Below are 24,020 nucleotides of genomic sequence, written 5' to 3'. Positions count from 1 at the left end.
AACACGTGGAACAGAGGTCCTGTGCTCTCCTGCTGAGTCTGACTTGACCAGCCTCGCCCCATGTTCACACGAGGAAGCGGACACTTGCCTGCTTCTACATGTGGCAGATGCTGTGCAGAAGGGGATCAGGAAGGTTGCCATACGCACTGTTGATACTGATGTAGTCGTATTGGCTGTGGCTTCATTCAACAACATCAATCCTGACGAGCTGTGGATGGCTCTTGGTACTGGATCCAGCTTCCAATACATAGCTGTTCATTAACTGGTTTCCACAATGAAACCAAGACAATGTGCAACTCTACCCATCTTCCATGCCGTCACAGGGTGTGACACCGTGTCTTCTTTCGCTGGCAGGGGGAAGAAACTGCCTGGGAGATTTGGAAAGTGTTCCCACAGGTGACTGATGCCTTTGAAGAACTCTTACACATGCCAAATGATGTCAGTGAGGCGTCAATGTCACTGCTAGAGCGTTTTGTTGTGCTTATGTATGACCGCACCAGTGACACCACGGAAGTTAATGATGCTAGGAAATAGCTCTTTGCACACAAGTCTAGGGCTCTAGAAAACATCCCCCACGCATGCATCACTCCAGCAGCACATCAAGCGTGCATCTCTCCAGGGCAACTGCTGGAACCAAACTCTGGTCCGGAATCCAGAGTTACCAATACCATCTGACTGGGGCTGGATAAAGGAGGCTTCTGGTTGGCAGCCCCTTTGGACGACACTGCCAGCGGCATCAAAATCTTGCCACGAACTGATCCACTGCAGCTGCAAGAAGGTATGTACCGGGCGCTGCAAGTGTACTGCATTATGTGCATGTTCGGGAGACTGTTAGGTGCAATCAGACACCTTAATATCCATGCATATATATGGATAATGTGTGTGTATTACTTGTACTGGTGTACAGTGAACCCTCGTTTATCGCGGGGGTTATGTTCCAAAACGAACCCGCGATAGGCGAAATCCGCAAAGTAGAAACCTTTATTTTTTTACAGTTATTATACAATGAAATACTCCATAAAACATTGAAGCTCTCACCGGCGTGTCCCGCAGCTCACACGTGCGCTCTCACCGGCGTGTCCCGCAGCTCTCACGCGCGCTCTCACCGGCCTCTCACGCGCGCCGCTCTCACCGGCGTCTTTCGCAGCTCACACGCGCGCTCTCACCGGCCTTGCAAACTTCAATTTGGCAAGCGGTTTTACGTACGTGTACATATTAATCCATAACGTTTTTGACACACAGGTAGAGAAGACGCGGAGAGACTGTTTAGCCAATCAGAATGCAGAACACAATGCATGATGAAAATCCGAGAAGCAGCGAGACCGCGAAAAGTGAACCGCGTTATAGCGAGGGATCACTGTATACTATACATGTGTTTGAGGTAAAAGACCTCACTTTAGTTTAAGTTTATAGACTATGTTTAGTGTACATTGAAAATTAAGATTGCATAGATGATCTTACAACATAATTTAATGCAAGCTGTTCTGGACATCACAATAACGTAAATGTGTGTTTCAATAAATCTGGTTTTTGAGGTCACTGACCTCATTTAAAGCACTTGTTCTGTCATGGTTGCATCCTGTGATTATTTATAAAGGCTCTCCAGATGATAAATGGACTAACACATGGCAACATACCCGTTTTATGCTTCCCTAAACAGACAAACTGCATCAAAATAGTGAAAAAATTAAAATTTCAATATAATTGAGGTCCTGGACCTCATTGTGGACCTCAGAGGTCAAATCTGACTTACCTCCCGATCTTAAAATGGAGCATATGGTATTTACAAACACTGATAAACAGTTCATGCTTTAGTTGTTGTTGTTGTTTTATGGCGGTTGGCATCCGAGTGTTGCGTTACCGCCAGACTTTATTCCTTAGACTGTGTCGTAGTCCTAACAGTTCTTCTTCCAGTGCTTTTACTTCCAGTTCTTTGACAAAGCCCAAGAGGTCATGAGATGTCTTTGTTATCGTATCCTATAGAAGTTCTTCCCCTCAGACTTTGTCGTAGTCCTTAAAAGTTCTTATTCCATTGCTTTGGTGTTACAAAGCCCATGAGGTCATGGGACGTCTTTGTTGTTGTATCCTTTAGAAGACCTTCTTCCATCACTTTGGCGTTTCTAGGCCCATGAGTTCAAAGCGCGTTAGAACATCCTCTTGCTCCTCATCCTCGGCTCAGTCTCCAACACACCCCAACTCTATAAACGTTTACCCAGCCCTGTGCTATATAAGTAAGCAACCACAGCCTCCTTTCCTCCCACGCGTTCCTGCCCATGGACCCACAAGGACCCACACTACCCTGTATGTGATAGAGATACCGTCCAGTAACACAGTGGCTCCAAAATTCCTGCCAAAGGCCGACCACATGACTCTTGTTGTTGTTTTATGGCGGTTGGCATCCGAGTGTTGCATTACCGCCAGACTTTATTCCTTAGACTTTGTCGTAGTCCTAAAAGTTCTTCTTCCAGTGCTTTTACTTCCTGTGCTTTGACAAAGCCCAAGAGGTCATGAGATGTCTCAGACTCTGTCGTAGTCCGTAAAAGTACTCCTTCCATTGCTTTGGTGTTACAAAGCCCATGAGGTCATGATATGTATTTGTGACGTAGAGTTGTTGTTGTTGTTGTTGTTGTTGTTGTTGTTGTTGTTGTTGTTGTTGTTGTTGTTGTTGTTGTTGTTGTTGTTGTTGTTGTTGTTGTTGTTGTTGTTGTTGTTGTTGTTGTTGTTGTTGTTGTTGTTGTTGTTGTTGTTGTTGTTGTTGTTGTTGTTGTTGTTGTTGTTGTTGTTGTTGTTGTTGTTGTTGTTGTTGTTGTTGTTGTTGTTGTTGTTGTTGTTGTTGTTGTTGTTGTTGTTGTTGTTGTTGTTGTTGTTGTTGTTGTTGTTGTTGTTGTTGTTGTTGTTGTTGTTGTTGTTGTTGTTGTTGTTGTTGTTGTTGTTGTTGTTGTTGTTGTTGTTGTTGTTGTTGTTGTTGTTGTTGTTGTTGTTGTTGTTGTTGTTGTTGTTGTTGTTGTTGTTGTTGTTGTTGTTGTTGTTGTTGTTGTTGTTGTTGTTGTTGTTGTTGTTGTTGTTGTTGTTGTTGTTGTTGTTGTTGTTGTTGTTGTTGTTGTTGTTGTTGTTGTTGTTGTTGTTGTTGTTGTTGTTGTTGTTGTTGTTGTTGTTGTTGTTGTTGTTGTTGTTGTTGTTGTTGTTGTTGTTGTTGTTGTTGTTGTTGTTGTTGTTGTTGTTGTTGTTGTTGTTGTTGTTGTTGTTGTTGTTGTTGTTGTTGTTGTTGTTGTTGTTGTTGTATGGCGGTTGGCATCCAATTGTTGCATTACCGCCAGACTTTATTCCTTAGACTGTTGTTGCTGTTGTTATCTTATGGCAGTCGACAGCCGAGTGTCGCATTACCGCCAGACTTTATTCCCCAGACTTTGTCGTAGTCCTAAAAGTTGTTCTTCCAGTGCTTTGACCTCCAGTGCTTTGACAAAGCCCAAGAGGTCATGAGATGCCTTTGTCATTGTTGTTGTTGTTGTTGTTGTTGTTGTTTTATGGCGGTTGGCATCCAAGTGTTGCATTACCGCCAGACTTTATTCCTCAGACTTTGCCTTTGTCATTGTATCCTATAGAAGTTCTTCCTCCCCTCAGACTTTGTCGTAGTCCTTAAAAATTCTTATTCCATTGCTTTGGAAGTACAAAGTCCTCAGACTCTGTCGTAGTCCGTAAAAGTACTCCTTCCATTGCTTTGATGTTACAAAGCCCATGCGGTCATGATATGTCTTTGTGACTAGAATAGTTGTTGTTGTTGATTCCATTGCTTTGGAAGTACAAAGCCCATGAGGTCATGGGACGTCTTTGTTGTTTTACAAAGCCCATGAGGTCATGGGACGTCTTTGTCGTTTTATCCTTTAGACGTCCTTCTTCCATCACTCTGTCGTTTCTAGGCCCATGAAGTCAAAGCGCGTTAGAACATCCTCTTGCTCCTCATCCTCGGTTCAATCTCCAACACCCCCCACCTCTATAAACGTTTACCCAGCCCTGTGCTACATAAGTAAGCAACCACAGCCTGACACAAACCCTGTGACTGGATCGCCAGAACGTTCCGCAGATTGAACTCCCGCCCATTATTCCGAAACCACAAGGCCAACCCGGCCCTTTCTCTATCATAAGCCTCACAGCAAATCAGCACATGCTCGACAGTCTCTGGCACCCGACAGTGACCACACAGACCGGTCGGATGTTTGCCTATCCTACTCAGTGACCAATTGAGTCCAGTATGGCCAATCCTCATGCGGGCGAAGGCCCTTTCCTCCCACGCGTTCCTGCCCATAGACCCGCAAGGACCCACACTACCCTGAATGTGATAGAGATGCCGTCCAGTAACACAGTGGCTCCAAAATTCCTGCCAAAGGCCGACCACATGACTCTTGATAATGGGCTTGATTTCAGATTTGCTTAACTCAACCGCCACATCAATTGATGGCCGCCTAAGGGAACGTTTAGCCAGTGTATCAGCCATTTCGTTACCATCCACCCCCACATGCGCAGGGACCCAAATGAAGGAAACCCTCACATGCTTCCTGGACAGGGAGAGCATCAGACAGAAGATGCCATTCAACACATCCTGTCTGCAATCCGATTTCCCAGATTTAATGCTTTGCAATGCAGAAAGGCTGTCAGAGGCCACCACAATGCCGCAACACTGCAAAGCAGATTCCGCCCATTCCAATGCCAACCGTATCGCTATGAGTTCCGACGTGAAAACAGAAAGGCGATCTGTCAACCTCTTCTTGACCGCCAGCCCCAGGTCAGGCACAAAATAAGCTGCGCCAGTACGCCCACTCTCAGGATCCCTAGACCCGTCGGTATAAATAAACACATCACCTGAGTGCTTATCGATGAGCGCTTGAACGGCAAACTGCGGTGCCCTCCCAGCGACTCCTCTAAGCTTGCCATGCAAGCTAACATCAAGTCCGACCGGCTTTATTCCAGGGACTCTTCTTCATCTTCCTCTCCTTCTTTGACGTTCGGTGCTTCCACCGTACAGCTTTATTCTTTAGGCTTTGATATTTCCAATGATGTCGCTGCTTGGTAGCCGTCATAATTTGCACAATTATTATGATATGAGAGTTAATCAGCTGCGCTAATTGCTTTGGTGTTACAAAGCCCATGAAGTCATGAGATCCTTTGTTGTTGTATCCTTTAGAAGTTCTTCTTCCATCACTTTGGTCTTTTCTAAGCCCATGAGTTCAAAGCGCGTTAGAACATCCTCTTGCTCCTCAATTTTGTTGTTGTTGTTGTTTTGTGGCGGTTGGCATCCGAGTGTTGCATTACCGCCAGACTTTATTCCCTAGACTTTGTCGTAGTCCTAAAAGTTCCTCTTCCAGTGCCCTGACTTCCAGTGCTTTGACAAAGCCCAAGAGGTCATGAGATGCCTTTGTTATTGTGAGATGCCTTTGTTATTGTATCCTATAGAAGTTCTTCCTCCCCTCAGACTTTGTCGTAGTCCTTAAAAATTCTTATTCCATTGCTTTGGAAGTACAAAGCCCATGAGGTCATGGGACGTCTTTGTTGTTTTATCCTTTAGAAGTCCTTCTTCCATCACTTTGGCGTTTCTAGGCCCATGAAGTCAAAGCGCCTTAGAACATCCTCTTGCTCCTCATCCTCGGTTAAGTGTGGTTCTACATCTTAGACTAAAGTGACGTTCTAGAATCTTGGCCTTTATGACACGCAATCCTGACATCACAGTTGTTGTTGTTGTTTTATGGCAGTTGGCATCCAATTGTTGCATTACCGCCAGACTTTATTCCTCAGACTTGTCGTAGTCCTCAGACTGCGTCGTAGTCCGTAAAAGTACTCCTTCCATTGCTACAAAGCCCATGAGGTCATGATATGTCTTTGTGACTAGAATAGTTGTTGTTGTTGTTTCAGAGACCAACCGGCTTTATTCCAGGGAGACTCTTCTTCATCTGCCTCTCCTTCTTTGACGTTCGGTTGTTGTTGTTGTTTTATGGCGGTTGGCATCCAAGTGTTGCATTACCGCCAGACTTTATTCCTCAGACTTTGTCGTAGTCCTCAGACTCTGTCGTAGTCCGTAAAAGTACTCCTTCCATTGCTTTGGTGTTACAAAGCCCATGAGGTCATGATATGTCTTTGTGACTAGAATAGTTGTTGTTGTTTCAGAGACCAACCGGCTTTATTCCAGGGAGACTCTTCTTCATCTTCCTCTCCTTCTTTGACGTTCGGTGCTTCCACCGTAGGTGCTTCCACCGTACAGCTTTATTCTTTAGGCTTCATTCTATAGGCTTTGAATAAAGTCTGGCGGTAATGCAATAAAGTCTGGCGGTAATGCAACACTCGGATGCCAACCGCCATAAAACAACAACAACAACAACAACAACAACAATATTTCCACTGATGTCGCTGCTTGGTAGCCGTGCGTCTACGAGACTGGGCGAGGACAGGAGACTACCCCCACCCCCATCTCGTCACTCTGATCACTCTGACTCCCCAAAAGCAGACCCCCATCACTCCGACTCCCATTTAGCGCCTTTAGCCTGTTTTCTATATCTGCCCAATCAAGCTCCTTTGTTCCAAGGAATCTCCCTGCAGCTTTAGCAATGATCCTGATCCTTTCAGTTCTGCTTTGAGTCTGAGCAGCACAGTTTACAACATCCACCATAAAGAGTACAAAATCCTCTCTATCCACAACCAGGGTATTCTCATTAATTCTGGAACTTGCACACTTGGGACCTCCACTCTTGAAACCTTCACACTTCTTGGAAGCCACGCTGGCCTTTCTCATTTCGCCCTGGCTGGGAGCAGCGCTGGCTCCTCTCTCTGTATTTACTCTAAACTCGTTACTTGAAACTTTCTTGACTGCATCTGCATAGGATATACCTTGAGAGACCTTTATTTTATGCACCTCAGCAGCTCTTTTGCTAAACCTGCATCCCCGTAGGCAGAGCTATGTTCTTCCCCACAGTTACAGCACTTCAGTTTTGCTCCCACGTCACACTTCCCATACTCGTGATCTCCTGCACATTTACCACATCTTTGCCTCCCTCTACAGACCGCTGCAATATGCCCAAAGCGCTGGCACTTAAAGCAACGCAGGGGCGGTGGAACATATGGCCTAATGTCATGGCACATGAACCCAATGAACACCTTACTAGGCAGGCACCTCCCTTCAAGTGTTACCATTACCGACAAGCTGTCACATCTTACCCCAGACCGGGTCACCTTCAACCGCCTAGCGTCCACCACCGTAGCTCCAGTCAAATTCTCCTTAACTTCATCCACAGACGTCGCCGTAGGGACACCTACGATAACTCCTCTGACCGTGTTTCTTTCAGCATCAGACACAAGAATGACCTTTCCACCCAGACGTTTAGTTCCAATCGCCTTCCGTTGCTGAGCCGCGTCCTTGCACACGACCAGCAGCGAGCCATCTCTAAGGACACTCGCCCTCTTGATCACTCCCACACCTACAGTTAGGCTCTTTGACAATGCCACTGAATTCCACTCCTTAAAGGATGCACTATCCTGTGCAAGCTTTATGATCACCTTACAGTCTCTGCTCTCACCCCGGATATCAATAGCTTCAGCCTCATCCTGCTGCTCATTCCCAGAACCCTCGGACGAGCTAAGGGACTTTTTACGTTTCCGGGCACGTGCAGCCAGAAAAGGCTGCTCCTCCACGCCGTCCAGAACGTCTTCGACCACCGATCCACTCTCCTCCGCCATCTCCCGTCTCTCCAGACCTTCAGAGTCCGACCGGCTTTATTCCAGAGCTGACTCATCTTCATCTTCCTCTCCTTCTTTGATGTTTGGTGCTTCCACCGTACAACTTTATTCTTCAGGCTTCATTCTTTAGGCTTTGATATTTTCACTTGATGTCGTTACTTGGCAGCCGTGCATCTACTAGCCCCTACCTCCATTTCTTTACTCTGATTCCCCAAAAGTCACTCTGACTCCCATTTAGCGCCTTTAGCCTGTTTTCTATTTCTGCCCATTCAAGCTCTTTTGTTCCGAGGAATCTTCCTGCAGCTTTAGCAATGATCCTGATCCTTTCAGTTCTCTTTTAAGTTTGAGCAGCACAGTTTATAACATCCACCATAAAGAGCACAAAGTCTTCTCTATCCACAACCAAGGTATTCTCATTAATTTTGGAACCTCCACACTTGGAACCTCCACACTTGGAACCTCCACACTTGGAACCTCCACACTTGGAACCTCCACACTTGGAACCTCCACACTTGGAACCTCCACACTTGGAACCTCCACACTTGGAACCTCCACACTTGGAGAATGCTGGCTTCCCTCACTTTGGTCTGGCTGTGAGCAGCGCTGGCTTCTCTCACTGTATTTACTTTCACCTCTTTACTTGACACTTTCTTGACTGCATCCGCATAGGATATACCTTGAGAGTCCTTAATTTTCTGCCTCTCAGCAGCCCTTTTGCTAAACTTGCATCCCCGTAGGCAGAGCTATGTTCTTCCCCACAGTTACAGCACAGTTACTTGTGATCTCCCGCACATTTAACACACCTTTGCTTCCCTCTGCAGACCGCTGCAATATGCCCAAAGCGCTGGCACTTAAAGCAACGCAGGGGCGGCGGAACGGAACATATGGCCTGACGCCATAGCTCACGTATCCAAGGAACACCTTACTAGGCAGGCATTTCCCTTCAAGTTTTATCATTATCGACAGGCTGTCGCATCTTACTCCAAACCGGGTTACTTTCAACCGCCTAGCGTCCACTACCTTAGCGCCAGTTAAATTTTCCTTTACTTCATCCACAGTCACCATTGTAGAAACGCCTGTGATAACTCCTCTGACCGTGTTTCTTTCAGCGTCCGAAACTAGACTAGTTCTTTCCATCCAGACTTTTACTCCCAATCGCTTTCTTTTGGTGAGCCGCGTCTTTGGACGCCGCGCGCCGTAAACGAGGGCCGTAATTTACGGCAGACAGCGTTCTGCGTGCGCGGCAGCACCCGCTCGCAAAGTACCCCGTCCAAAATACGGGAAAACGGCCCCCTATCTAAAAGCCTGTTGATCTCTCCCACAGCCTTATATTGACTCTTTGTCAATGCCAACGGATTCCACTCCTTAAAGGACGCATTATCCTGTGCAAGCTTTATGATCACCTTACACACTTTGCTCTCATCCCCAATATTAGCAGCTTCATCCTGCTGCTCACTTCCAGAACCCTCGGACGAGCTAAAGGACATTTTACGTTTCCGGGCACCAGCAGCCAGAAAAGGCTGCTCCTTCTCGCCGTCCAGAACGTCGCCATCCAGAACGCCACCGACCATCGATCCACTTTCCTCCGCCATCTCCTGTCCCTCCAGACCGCCCAAAGCGCAGAACTGACTCTTATCTGAAAGTGTTTTTCAGACTTCCTATAAGTGATCTGTTCTTCTGTATCTACCTCTGTATCTTCCTGCGTTGCACCAATGAAATTTCCCCATGTGGGACAATAAAGGAATATCTTATCTTATCTTATTCTTCTTAGTCTTCGCCAGGTCGGCAAGGGACCCTGGAGTGTATGCACCAAACATCCCAACGGGCGGTTGGTCCAGACTCCAGAGCTGACTCTTTTAAGTTCCAAAACATCTCTTTGAACTTTGAACATTTGAACATCAAAGAGTATGTTCAAAGTTTAAAGACAATATAAATAATTCACAATATTCTGCCCCCGGGTTCTGCCCCCCCGGGTTCTGCCCCCCCGTTCCAGCACTGGTTCAGCCCTGGTTCTGTACTCACAGGTGCCGGCTCGGTTCTGCGGTCTGGAGGGCTGCGAATCCGGGGAGGTGAGACTCTGCCGGCGGCCCACTTCGTCAGAGGGCGAGGTGGGCAAAGACGAGACCGGAGGAGTCTGAGCTCTGCGCGTCGGGACCAGGGTCGTGGTGGGGTAACTTGAGAACATTTGTCTGCAACGAGAAGGAAATTACAAAAAGTATGAAAAGTGTACGAGTTCTGTTGTAAATCGTAAAACTAGTACTGATAATACGTACTTGTTTGAACAAATATCGATAATAGACACTGACACCTTTCAAACAATGGAGCAGAAAGATAATCACGCTCCTTCAAACCCTTATTTACAGGATGTGCACAATCATTCTTTATGTCGTGTCTCTAGCCCAAGTGATTGCAGAGAAATATTCTTCATACTAAATGCGAACCGTGTAGGTGGGAACCAAAATCCGACAACAAATTTCATATATTTACACTAAAAACCAACTGGGTTTGAGAATTTAAGTCACAATCATTTAGTTTTCTTGGTGAAAAGTTTCATCTTAAAACGGGGGAAAGCAGAGAAAGAAACGGAGCTCTAACCCGTTCACCTCACATATGAACGAGGAGCGTCTGACCACTCAAAAATGAACAAATATGAAATAGAAATCTTTGAATAAGACCAGAGATGCACATTGTACCGAAATAATAAATGTACAGTGTAATGGTGCTTCTGTTTGAAGGCTCCTGTAGATCCTTGGGTCTTTTATATGTAATTCTATATACATTTTAAAGTTGATGTGTAGTATGTAAAATATTACGCATACCTCAGCAACGGCATTCCCAGACTGATTTCTACACATCTAGACCATTCTAATACCATTAAGGAAAGGTCACACTATTAATGTGATTTTGATTTATTTGTATTGATTTTTTCCAAACTCCAGTTCAAGTGTGTTGCTTATTCTTCCTGGTGGCAGTTCTGACCTGAGCAGGCTGAGTGGCATGACGCCCGGGGACTCTGTGGCTGGGACGGTCTCCGTGTCGGTGACGGGAGTTGTGGCTGTGGTCGTGTCCTCCAGCGACGAGCTCATGAAGGACGTGGTGCTGGAGGCCGAGGGGCTGGTGGTAACTGGGGTCTGGGCCGTCTGCTCGCCCTCCGCTCCCTCCGCTTCACCCTCCGGCTCGCTGCGGACTACGGGGGCAAAGTTACTCGTCATCAACACAAAATACAGAATCGAATGATTCCGTTCATGAACGTGTCAAACTATTTATTTGTGGTCAATAGCGTAGTATTATGCCATTCTAATGACCATGTCAGCAATTCTTAAAAACCTTCTTAATTGGTAAAAAATTTAATAAAAATTAAGTAGAGGTGGGAAATATTGACAATTGTTTTTAGTTAAGTATCCTGATAACAATATTTAGAAAATAACACAATGCATCCGAAACCTGCATAAACGTGTCTGAAAGTGTGTTGATTCAGGTTCAAATATCACACAAAATATGAATAGACCATAACATTAACAACAAAAGTACTTGACACTTTTGCTTGGGAGTACGCACAAAATGTTTTTAATTAAAGTTATTATCATTAGGCCCGAGTGCCACAAGCTGGCGAGAGGCTAATAGTTCCGCAAGGCCATGCGAAACACGGCTGCGAAAGTGCTCGCCCGCTTCCTGACACTCACCAATGCACTCCTCCACTCATGCATGTCCCGTGCATACTAATTAGTAGTAGGAAAATTTAACATTGAGAGCAGAATTCTTGCTATGGAACTTGCTATGGTGATAGGGAGCATAAAACAATGAACAATGATAAAACAACCTATATGAAGTAAATTTTTATTTTTCTAAATCTGCTATAGGATAAAAATAAAAATAGGCTATAAGATAAATATAGTATATACTCCATATTCTAATTTGCATATCTCAAAACAGAAATTGAGCTATTATAATTGTTTTTATATATATTTCCCCCTCAACACATAAAGACACAATTACATTTATACAAACGTAGCATTTATAAAATGATAAGCAAACTTTTATTTGTCTCACAATTTGGAAATGTTGCAAAGCCTAAAGCCAGCTCTCTTAAAGCTCTGCAGTGAGACTGTGGACGTTTAAAATAAATTAATTAGAAATATAATTTATATTATTATTCAAAATATAGTAGTTTATATTTTTTACATATATCATTTGGGTGAAAGAATCCAAATCGACCCAATATTTTGGCTTCAAAATACTTATTATTATTGTGTTTGACCATTGGTTCAAAAACAAAACTTAAATAAAATTTCTAATTTATGCATAAAAGACAGATTATTAAATTTGTGATTCAACACCTCTTTTTTGCAGTTACCCCATAGAAATATTGATTTATGAAATAATATTACACTAATACAAATTTTGGTTGTTAAAACACAGACTAATCAACTAAAAGCCGACAGCCCTAGTTATGGTTTTCCTCTTTTCCTCACCAGTTTTGGGCTTCCCTGCGGCCGGCTCCTCCAGCAGGCCACTGACCACCAGCTTGTAGACCATGGCCTGCGCTCGCTCCAGATCAGCCAGGCCCAGGGCTCGTTTTATGGGCGACCTCATCACGGCTCGCTTCACCATGTGTCGCATCAGGAACTGCAGAGCTGCTCTCATCTCCACCTCCTCCTGACAGACGGGCGGCGAGGCGACAGGGGGCGCTCCGGTACTCGAGTTCAGGTCTGCGTTATGACCAGGAGCCGACTCGGGTAAAACCTGGGAGAGATGCAAAACAATATCTCCTTTAAGAGAGGCGGGCACTACAGCAAAATGTAGATATTATCGTAAAGTGTAAACTTTAACTAGTCAAACGAATATTGATTGATTATGTACAACGAGACTTTTAAAAAATCATACAAAATGTAAATTTTGTAAAAAAACATAAAATTACCCCCAAAAGTGCAAAAGTAACATGTAATCCCCAAATACTTGTATTAACTAAGATCTTTTTGTCTCTTTTTCAGGTTATTTTTAATAGTTTTATGACGATATACTCAATATTATAATTTTCTATACCTCCAAAACAATTGGGATATGTCCCACTTCTATTAGTAATTCACAAATCTAATTCTCTTGTTTGAAGGAATGTGATCAGTCCTAAACGACAGATGAGTCTGTGAAGCTACCTTTGGGATGAGGAGCAGTTCTGCGTACTTGCTGCAGCTTAGCAGAGCGCTCAGAGCCTTCATAGCGCCAAGGTATAGGTATGACAGCTGCACGGCGTGGATCTCCGACTGTGTGGCCGCGCTGCAGGGGGACTCGTGGCTCCTCCCCATGTGGTCGTGCCCTCTCTTCCTGTTCCCCTCCGCCGGCATGTGCGGACTCGGACTGAAAACACTGTCGTTTGCAACGTACGAAATCTCACTTTCAGACTTGGAATTGGGCGCCGCATGAGCCTTGACCTCGTCCAAGCTGTGCGACACTCTCAGGCTCTCAGAAGACGCCGTAATTTGAAGGTCTTTGGTTTCGTTGTGGTCGCTGTCGGCTTTGTCGTCGACGTTGCTCTGTTGCTCTTGTCCCGTCGACGCCGCGCCCCTGTGCTTTTTGTAATGTCTTTGGGCACTCAGCTTGGCCGCATTTTCCTCGTGGATGCTGGTCAAGTAGGTCAGATCCAGGAGCAAGGAAGCGGTCAGTCCCCGAAATCGCATGACGTCGAAAGGCAGGGGCTCGCATGGCTCCAAGTTGTATAAAGGAGTATCACTAGGCGACCAGAAAGTTGGGAAGCTTTAGTTTTGGAGGGATTTTGGGGGAGGGGAAGGAGACAAGGGAAAGGAAACACAAAGTAAGGGAGAGGGCAGGAAGGAGCAGGTCCACATGCATGATCCAGCCAAATCATGAGCACAAAACGCAGTACTAACAATATAATAAAGGAATGAGCTACATACATGCACGGTAACTTGAACACGGAAGAAGTACAATGAATACTATGAGTTGGGAAGGGACAGCAGGTTATGGATCAGAGCTACAACTACTGAAGGTTATGAGAAGACAAAAATATGGAAGAATAAACTATGTGAAGGTAAAAGGTGCTTTACAAAAACCTAAACAATACTGGTTTTAGCATTGACGAAGTATCAGATCTATACTGCTTTAAGTATCCATTCAATTACACAGCATTTCTCTTAAAGACAATAGTATCATTATACGCCAAATTTCTACTAAAATAAAAATTATTTCTAGATCTATAAGAGCTTGTGATGAGTTAATTGTTTAACTACATTCAACACTAAGTACTTCTCAGTCTAGTTACGGACTTACTTGAATAACATTTTGAATGAAGTCAAAGTACTCTAACTTGTGTGTTGATTCTTCTTTCCACTGCGTTATTTCTTTTTTTATTTAACATCTTTGTGTCTTTAATCTTAAAGTTAAATTATTGAAACATTTGAGTTTCTGATGCTGCACCATAAGATTTGTTTTTTTGTTTTTGTAATTTTTGCATTTATTCTTTAGAAACATTAGGAATTTGTCCATTATTTATTGTTTTGTCTGTCTTACATTAACTCATAAATCAGACTTGAAACATGTTACGTCCAAACTGTCAGTACTTAAGTAGTAGTTTTTCCAAATACTTGTTTTACCCTTCCTTGGTCTACTATTTGTACTTTAATTGCAATTAAATTCTTTATTGTAATCTCATTTTGTGTAACGTTACTCTTGCTCGAGTAGTTTCTCCGACGGCAGTACCTGATGGTGATCTCGGCCTCGTCCCACTGCACTTTGGCCGAAGTGCTGCCCTCCTTCACCACTCCGAGCAGCGTGGCGTGTCTCCCGGTCTGTTTGTGCACGCACCTCCCTCCGACCCTCAACCCGGCGTCCGTCCCACCGATCACCGCCAACACAGGCCACACTTCCGTACACAGTGTCTTCAGGTGATGCACCGACAGGTCCGCGAGCCCGTGCTGCCTCCCGTGTCGCCCGCGCTCCTCCTCGGGCTTCGTCGGCGTCTCCTGGATTTCCTTTTGGGCGTCATGCTCTTCTCGGCTTTGGACAGAGCGACTTTTCTTCAGCCTTTGCCCCGCGCCGCTGCCAGACGAGGAGCTGGCGGACTCCTTGAAACACAGTTTGATTTTGTGCAGGCGTTCGATCATGATTTTGTTGATGCGGTGGGTCCAGTGGTCGGTGCGGTGGAGGATGCGGATGAGTTGTGTCGTGGCTTCGGCTAAGACGGTTGCCATGGGGCTGCAGACGGGGTCGCCGGGGAGCAGGTCCCGAGGAGTACCGCGCATTTGCATGTCACATATCTTCACCTAGAAACAAACCCAAAGAAACAATTCACCGGTAAAAATCAAATACCTTGAATAATCAAATAACCCAATGATTAGATGTGATTTTTGGTGCGTGATTACACGCTCAATATAAAAATCAAAACCAGGTGTGTCAGTTAATCACTGACATTGACTGATGTATTTGGAAGAAGTAGTTCCTTCGCATTGTTTGTCACACCAGTTTGCACTTGTTTGTACAGGTGAAGAATCAAAAAGGAATCAGATTACTCACAGCAGACGTAACCATTTAAATATCTGATAACTCCAGAAATCAGATAATGATCAGGTTTTTGGTGCATGTGAACATGGCCACTGGTCACAGATGTAGAATTAGACCTTTTATACAGTGCATAGCTACAGCTTGTATGTTTGACTGTAATAGTAGAAGTAGTATAAAAGTATTGCTTAATTAAAAAAAAAACTTTATTAAAAAATGTTTTCAAAAAACCCAAAATACAATGTAGTAGTAAAAGCAGTACGGTAATTACATAGTTATTGTGCTCAGGTGTATTCTACCTTCTCTCCAGGGTTACTGCTGTAGAACATCACACAGGGAAAGAGTTCTGTGGCATCCACGTCCTCAAACGCCAACTTTGGCTCCTAGAAAATTGTAAGAAAAATATCTTGTGAAGTACAGGTTTTTTCCAATGTTTTTTATTCATAATCTGCATATTATTTCATTCACTGATATTACTTTTATTACCAGAGTCTATGATACCCTCTGTGCTCTCTCACCTCTCCGTTCTTGCCGAAGGAGATGGTGCGCGCCTCCATGTCCAGCACGCAGGTGATGTAGTCGCCCTGGGTGAAGCTGCTCAGAGTGAGGGTCTGCTCGCCGTTGTGGTACAGGTTTCCGCTGTAGGCTCGGTACAGCCACATGTCTGACGTGGTTCGGTGGTTGAAGTCGTGGACCGGCCAGCGGGACACGCCCACACACGTGCCCTCGTTACCGCGGTTCTCCTTCATGATGTAGAACTACGGGACAGAGGCACAGATGTGACTGGACTGCACAGCAATAACAATACTACAAAAATAATAAACTATACCAAAAAGAAAAAAAAATGCACTCATAAACTGAAAAAGACAATAATTTACAATAATTTAAAAGTTACAGTTCGTACAAAAATCTATCTAATACTAAAAAAGTTAATTCTGATAAATAACAAAAGTAGGTCAATAAACTTTGTATCGAAGTCAGGCTAATACTGTCTGAAAGAGCTAAATGTAGACTCTATTTAGATCAAACTTGCCATCACAATGGACAGTAAAGAATCTGAACAGACTATGACTATGAATGTGTCACATCAAATGCACATTATTTACAGCAAAAATTAAACCAAACAAATTGATTAATGCATTAAACTCTGCTGGGGTCCGTCGTAGTCTGCCTTCTCTGTTTGGCAGTTGTAAAGCTGATCACAAGCGACAACTGTGAATATCCAACATGTTTGAACGCTACAATTTCAGGTTTTGAAGCTGTGACTTGTCAAATTGTCGTGACATCACCAATAATCACAAACGAGAATCGCGACCGGTTCACTGCTCCACAAACTCGTGGAGAGAAAAGAAAAATCAGGCTATAAATGTTATGTCTGTACCCGACATTTTACTCGGTTGACCCCAGAACATCCGAGTCAAGATTTAGCACTAGTAGTAAAGTGAAATGGAGTGTACCTTCCACTGGTAACAGCCAGAAGAGATGCCGGTCGAGGCCAGGCCGTAACCTTTTCCTCCGCTGCCGTGAGTCAAGCCCTGCCCGTTCTCCACCACACAGCACTGCGCCTTCTCCGGGTCAAACGACACCTCCTGGATCGGCAGGTTCTCGTCCTCCTCCTCCGACTCACCCTGAGGTCAACAGAAATAATTGTATACTTTATTCAGATTATTAGCATGACTAATAGATTTTTATATTAAGTATTATTTTCAAATGAATAGTTAAATCCTGGCAATATTATACTATTTGTCTCCAACAAAAAGTACTATTTAACATGATTTTTTAAAAATCTTCGAGTTAACTATACTGAAAATTTGATAAATTGTACACGTGACTTACCATTTCTGGAAAAAATAATACTATAGATACAAATAATAGTGGCAAGTTAAACAAATGCATTCAGATTTACCTGGAGTTTTAGTTCTTGAACTCTTTCTTTAATCTGTATGGAGTGTTTGGCCTGAGCGACCGGCGCCTCCCACATGCAGTCGGACAGCAGAGTGAACAGGCGCTCCACCACCTGCAGCAAAAGGCATAAATCAGCTTATTTTGAATGAAACGAACACCACAACGTGCGTCTCAAAACTGGTGCTGCTCCAGGAGTCGGCTCTAATGGCTTTTAATCATGAGCGCTAAGAAAACTAGGGCGGTTTTGCTGACGAACAACCACTCGGCCACACGTGAGTAACACCAGAGCCTCGTTAGGAAACATTACCATGTGTTAAAGTGCGTATGACTTTTCAAAATGTTGACTTTATTTGATGTATTTATACCTGTTGTACATATAAATTATAGTTTTCACCAATCAAGTAGGTATTTGTGGAGATAATGTTGAAAGAGACATCACACAAGGGATAATCATTCCAGTTCAAGTTAATGCATAATATACACAAATAAACTAAATTTTGACTCTCTTAACATTAATCCAACAAAATAAAGTCAATCACATTATTATTATGTTTGCTGGGTAATTTCCTAGTGTGATGTCATCAATTACAAACAGGAAGTGAAATTATAAACCTAAAAAATGTGCTATTCTCTGATAACATGTTTATAATTTTCAGCAAAATTGAAAATATTTTTTTATTTTAACAGCATTTTAGTTCAACATCCACGTCATACACAGTTCTTAAATCCAACATTGTGCTGATACATGACGCCAAAAATGTAATCCTTCTTAAATCAGTGAACGTTAGAAAACTTGAAGTTAGCTAATGACTCTTTATATTCCATTTATCTGCGCCGCCGACAAACTTATTTATTTTCCCGCCTTGTTAACAAATGGGATAGAACTTTTACATGTGTACCGGGCTGTGTGCAGATGGAAATAACCCCACACGGCTGTACCTGTGTCATCTGGTCGTCCTCCATGTTGGCCTCGCACGCCGGCAGCACCGCCTCCAAAACGTGCAGCGCCAACAGCCGAGTCCTCAGGTTCCCCACCAACGGCACGCCTGTGGTGTTCACAAATGAGCAACGTGTCAGTGTTTTCGAGTCGCAGCGAGCGCCATTGGTACAGTGTGAAACGGTTGAAACGTGTTAAACCTGAGCAGCATTTCTGAGCGGCGATGTTGAGCAACACCTCGGTCCATTTGGGGGAGGCCATCTTGGACTGGATGGCTTTAGACGACACCACTCGCCTCAAGAAAACCAAGAAGTCTCCAAGATGTAGCTCGGCCGTATGCTGTCTGCGGAGAACGGCTATCACAAAGAGAGAAGTGCAATTTAAGACCACGGCAACAAAAACAGGTACACAAGCTAACACTGGACCGCTTACGATATCAGCCGAAATCAGCCAATGAGCCAAATGTTAGTCCCAATATCGTAAAATGGAAACAGAAGACAGATGTGTCTGTATGTTTACAATAGGGCTGCCACAAACAATCATTTTGCTATTTGATAATAATAATGATTGATTATTCTTTGTATTAATCCATTTGTTTTTCAGAACGCAAAAAAGGCCTGTGAATATAAGAGTTTTACCTAATTTTATCATCATCAAAAACACAACATTTAGACATTTCCAGTTGCCAAATCAGCGAGATGAGTATCTTGGTTTAGTGCCATTTTGATATAGACTCAAAAATGGCGCTAAAGCTTTATAGAGTTGGAACAAAGACGAGACGGTGGGTTTTCCTTTTCTTTTCTTTCCTTTCTGGAGCGCAACACTGACTGATATTAAAGGCGCAATGGACGATTTTTCGGCGATTCGAGCACGCAGGCGGAAGTGCGCATGCGCACAACTCAGTGCGGACTGATACAACACACACGTGCGTTTGTTTATTAGCGCAAAAGATCGCATCGCATCTCTCGTCTCCCGTAGATTTCTGTCTACTTCTGAGTCAGCTCGAACAGTCTTTCTCCGTCTTCATTTTGTCCCGTACACTGAGGGAACTATATTATGATAGATCAATGCGCTTAGACACGCGGAAATGTGGGACGAGCCGCACGCGGCTGGAGGTGAGCGGTAGGTGAGTTTTATGATTGATACGTGGCAGGACTAATCGGCAGTCCACGCCACGAGGAAATAAGACTCAGATTTGGGCCAAAAAAATCGTCCATTCAACCTTTAATGCTTTTGGACGATACCGATATAACACAATCACGTGAATCCTGTTGTTTACAATGGAATCTTAAATCCCTGGAGAGATAAACACCCAGGGCATTCGGATGCTAATCAGGTACGCAAGGAAGAGAAAGAGAGTGAGACTGGGACAAAAAAGGAGACTAATAGCCCATTAAAGGACTGATAGTAAACAAGAGGCTAGTTTGACAGGAAACAAAGTGTAGTTTCGGTTGACACCAACAACCTTTGTCATCAGGAGGGCCCGCCCGGTGGGCAGGGCTTACCACAGAATAAGATAAATATCTGAGTTCCGGTCTAAATTCGCAGATTGAGAATGACTCTTGGATGAGAGTCGAAACGTTTAGTTTTTTCTAAAACAGAGTCCAGATGACTACAACTGAATCTTTTTCTACATGTGAATATAGTTTATAATTTAGTTGTGTTTTCTGTGTTTCTCAGTTTTGTACAAATGTAGTCTTGCTCTTGACCCGGCGGTCCTCAAATGAAACGTTCACGAGCAGAAACAATAGAACACATAAATCGTAAATACGTAAAAGCTCAAAGACATTGCGCTTGTTATTGATTGAAAGGCACAAGTTGTTGCTACGTCAAATGTTGTGTCACCCCGTTTCATACTCACCTCTAAAGTCTTTCTTGTCTGAGTCTGCGTTGTCCTCGTGTTTCTTCTCGTCCTGGTCCTTCCCCGAGGACAACTGCCCGACTCCGGCTTGAGAGAGCAGGTTTTTGAGCTGGCTGCAGAGGAGGTCCAGGAGAGACTGCACCACTTTGGGACTCAGTTTGTCTGCATAAGTCCTGCAACAGAAAAAAACGATCACACTTGTAAAACATGAAGACGATGTCATTTTCAGATGATAGAACGTGCTGATGTCGTTCTCTCAGATGTGAGCAGGACTATTCTTTTAAGACAACTTGACTTCAAAACATGTACAATCCCAAACGTCTGAACTTTGCATCTGTGAGCTTTCAGATGTGAGCCAGAAGGTGATCCAAGCTCAAAAAGGAGAACAAGTTACAAGGGTAAGGTGAGGGGGATGTCATCCGCAAACTTAATGGGTTGGTCAAAGGGGGGGGTGTCAAATCTAGAATAGAAGGTGTTGCTGGGCCAGTTTTTGATTGTCTGCGGAAGGGTGGGCTCTGGGCTTGTAATTGGTGAGAAGCGGGGTTGTTGTTTGAGAACTGTTGCTTCAGACGCGTATTGTACTGAGATCTAGTGTGCGACACCTCTCTGCTAAATCCATACATTGCATCTTTGTAGCGCTCTCCATCACCGGCCCTGTGCGCTGCCTCCTTCTACTGCCTCAACTGCCTCAGTTTTGGTGTGAACCAGGGTTTGTCATTGTTGAAAGTGACTTTGCTGGGTGTTGGTATAATGCTATCCACACAGTGTTCGTGTACTCATCCAAACTATCTGTGGCAGTTCTGAAACCCTCTGCAGCATATGCTAAAAAACCTGGAACTAGGTCCGTAGGAATTGTGGTTCTGATGGATAAGAGCTCTTCACAGGTGTAAGAGCATGCAGACACACAACTTACGCACAAAAACAGACAAAACAAAGAGCACCGAAACGCCGAGGCAGCCTTCAGCAACGCCATCTTGGATGTTGCCACTCACCCATTCCAGATGTATGCAGACACTGGGGAAAAGCGGGTTAAGTCTCTTGCCCAAGAATACAACAGCAGTTCCAATCGCACCACCAACCTGTGGGTCAGTGTATCTGATGGCTCTAACAAGAATGTGTATGTTGAGATCAGGATTTGAACCGCCAACCTTCAGATGAGAAGATTCTGCCACAGAGCTACTGCTGCCCTTCTATGACTATAATTCTAAATACTAAATAAGTAATAGTGTTTCATTTTGACATTTATTTATTGCAGATCATGTTTTTAATGATATTACACATTTCAAAAGGTTTATCCAATTTTGGGTTTTGTGAATTGTGTGTGATAGGTAAATGGTCACATTTATATAGCGCTTTTCTACCGTCAAGGTACTCAAAGCGCTTTACATCAAGGAACCAGTCACCCATTCACACACACATTCACACCCCAGATGTACGCAGACACTGGGGGGCAAGTTGGGTTAAGTGTCTTGCCCAAGGACACAACGGCAGTATTCACATGAGGCAGCTGCGATCGCACCCTGCGGGCCAGTGGATCTGACCGCTCTGACTGAGCGGGGAGTCGAACCGCTGACCTTTGGATCAGAAGACGAGCACTCTACCACTGAGCTACTGCCGTTACCCATAGGCATATTAACCATACTAAATCAAACTGTTCTGATCGTTTTAGTGCGAGTTTGAGCGTCAAACTGCATTCAACAAAAACACACTAAAGTCTCCAGAACATCGCAATGGTTTAGATTCATTATCCAGCTGTGGACCCATTTGGCCTTCTCCCACCTCGGTGATCAAATATCTCAAGACTCATACGACACCATGTCCCTCACCCGGTGCTGATGGCCAGTATTTGCAGCAGTCTGGTGGACGCCACTTTGAGCGCAGTGCTGAGCTGAGAGATGCCGGGTTTCTGCAGCAGCTGAAGAGGTTGTCCCAGCATCGTCTCGGTGCCACACAGCTGGGACAGGACGTTCAAGAGTCCGCTGGAAATGGCCAAAGACACGTCGACGGGCTGGTACCGCACGCTCAGGGCAAACACGGTGACCAGCAGGAGGCGCTGCTGAGCTTCTGCGAGGAGCAAAAAGAACGGAAGTGTTGGAAAAAGGCTCAAAAGGGCAAATATCAAATCATGTCAATACCGTTTGTCTCTATTCAATTCTCGAGGAAAGATTTTGGTTTGGTTGGGCCTCAGAAAGCGACTTTTATTTTGGTAATTTGCTGAATAAAACTGATCTTTTAATGTATTCTATATATGTTAAGTATTATGCCTCATAAGGAGCGTGTGTTTCTGCTACTTAAAGGCTATTAGAAAAACTCATCATTAGACCCTTCAAGTTTCCACTTTATATTTGGGACATTTTTATTTCTTGTAACTTATTTAGTGAAGAAGAAGAAGAAGAAGAAGTAAAAATTTCCAAACATGTAAAACTTGGGAGATTTAGTCTAAAAAATGGCTCCTGTGTGAATTAGCGGGAGTAGAGTATTTAAAAGTTCATATTTTGTCTGTTGATATAAAATAAAAAGTGACTAAAGATAAAACCCACTTCTGGTTGAATATAGCGGCACTAGAGGAGAGCCTAGAATAGATTGTGGCGTTGCGTTGTTACCGATGTGATGCTTGTTGGCCTGCAGAGCTCTCTCCAGTGTCACCGAGAGCTGTTGGTAAATCTTATGAACCGCCGTCTGGATCTCCATCTGAAGGCTCTGTTTGGCCGCTTTTATGCCATCCTAAAACACACAAGACCAGTTAGAATACCAAAAGTCTACACAATCTATGCATTGTGATAATTTGTGAAATAATCTTAACTATGGGTTTCAGAATGATGAGAAATATAGAACTGTTTAACAATTTAAAGCTAAATAGTATAAGGGAAAAAAATCCTCAAATTGCTGTATATAACAGGAAGCGGAGACCCATGAATAGAACAATAATTAGTTCCACATTTCAAAAGATTTATTTAGTGTTTAATGCAGGATGTTTTCATTAGGTTCTAAGAGAAAATGAGGAGAAAAGGAGCAAAGGTTCATTGTTCAAGTTCCCCTTTACTTTAGATCATTTCAATCAAACAAAACTCTCCCTAAGCGCTCTACATGATGTGATAAGCAGGCTGGTGTTACAGACCTGGTAGTGATGCAGCTGCACGCTCTCTCTCTTCAGCGCGCCGGTGCCAACTGTGCCCAGGCCGAAGCAACCGGCGAGGAACTGCAGTCGCACAGAGGTGAGGAGGGAGGAGGACTGGAAGGGGCCGGAACGCTCGCTGTTTCCCGGAGCAGAACCTCCTTTCTCCTCCATCCCTGAGATCAACACCACAATCTGGTGAAGGGCCTCCAGGCGCAACTGCAGACACAAAACAGGGCAAGAGAAGGAGTTGTAATGTGGTAATTCTAAGGCTGCATTCACTCAATCCCTGGCCCATGTGGTTGTGATGTAGACCTTTGGTTATCTACAAATTCACAGATGTTGCCTGAGGGAAACTCAAGACCGTGGGCTGTAGGTCTCAGTGACGGGGACAAAGATTCAACTTAGAACTGCTTTGTGAAACAAGCTGGAGTTACTCCTTTGAGTCTAGCTTATTTAAACCTCTTTGTGAAACAAGCTGGGGTAATTCCTCCCGAGTCTGATAGATTTACACCTCTTTGTAAAGGGGGGCTGACCCCTCCCAGCCTCACCTCGGCCCTGCTCTGCTGCTGCTCCATGGCCAGGACGAGGGCCTGGGGGCTGGTGGACATGTTCTCCTCTGGCTCCCTGAAGGCCGGAGCCAAGCCCACATCTCCACTGATGAAGCTCAGCATGTTATCGATGAGTGCGTGGACCCCCAGAGACCGGTTCAGATCCACATCAGACTCCTCGTAGGAACAGGCCGAACTGTAGCTTCTCTGACGGCTGAGTTTGGCCCTGAACCAGGACTCGGCCAGAGAGTCCGGGGAGCTGTACAGAAAGCCTGATGGAGAGAGGAACAAAACATTATGGAACATGCTTTTCTGGAATGCATATTATTTCTATTGGGAACTAGAGCACTAAATGGGACAATGGTTGAGGAGCAGTCTGCATGTATTCGCTGTAGTCCAAAGACATGCCTGAGTAAAACC

At 44.3% G+C, this 24,020-nt stretch overlaps 1 protein-coding gene across 1 annotated transcript in view; it reads right to left on the bottom strand.

Annotated features, from left to right (window-relative positions):
- Positions 1–24,020, bottom strand: part of herc1 (HECT and RLD domain containing E3 ubiquitin protein ligase family member 1) — a 95,288-nt gene that overhangs the window by 42,507 nt on the left and 28,761 nt on the right. Inside the window, exons 27-42 of the mRNA XM_072465236.1 lie at positions 23,601–23,872; positions 23,053–23,268; positions 22,538–22,658; positions 21,761–21,998; positions 19,935–20,107; positions 18,274–18,429; positions 18,076–18,182; positions 17,138–17,248; positions 16,689–16,859; positions 15,750–15,989; positions 15,531–15,614; positions 14,434–14,996; positions 12,873–13,470; positions 12,192–12,462; positions 10,699–10,906; positions 9,742–9,908 (exon numbers count right to left, since the gene is read on the bottom strand). Coding sequence (XP_072321337.1) covers positions 9,742–9,908; positions 10,699–10,906; positions 12,192–12,462; positions 12,873–13,470; positions 14,434–14,996; positions 15,531–15,614; positions 15,750–15,989; positions 16,689–16,859; positions 17,138–17,248; positions 18,076–18,182; positions 18,274–18,429; positions 19,935–20,107; positions 21,761–21,998; positions 22,538–22,658; positions 23,053–23,268; positions 23,601–23,872 — 3,696 coding nt within the window. The remainder of the gene's footprint in view (positions 1–9,741; positions 9,909–10,698; positions 10,907–12,191; positions 12,463–12,872; positions 13,471–14,433; positions 14,997–15,530; positions 15,615–15,749; positions 15,990–16,688; positions 16,860–17,137; positions 17,249–18,075; positions 18,183–18,273; positions 18,430–19,934; positions 20,108–21,760; positions 21,999–22,537; positions 22,659–23,052; positions 23,269–23,600; positions 23,873–24,020) is intronic.

The sequence above is a fragment of the Eucyclogobius newberryi genome, unplaced genomic scaffold (assembly GCF_026437365.1).
Source record: "Eucyclogobius newberryi isolate DKJ021-1_F unplaced genomic scaffold, fEucNew1.0.hap1 SCAF_5, whole genome shotgun sequence".
In the NCBI taxonomy this organism is placed as follows: Eukaryota; Metazoa; Chordata; class Actinopteri; order Gobiiformes; family Gobiidae; genus Eucyclogobius; species Eucyclogobius newberryi.
Note: the sequence above shows the minus strand (reverse complement) of the source record. Positions and strands in the feature narration are given on the sequence as shown.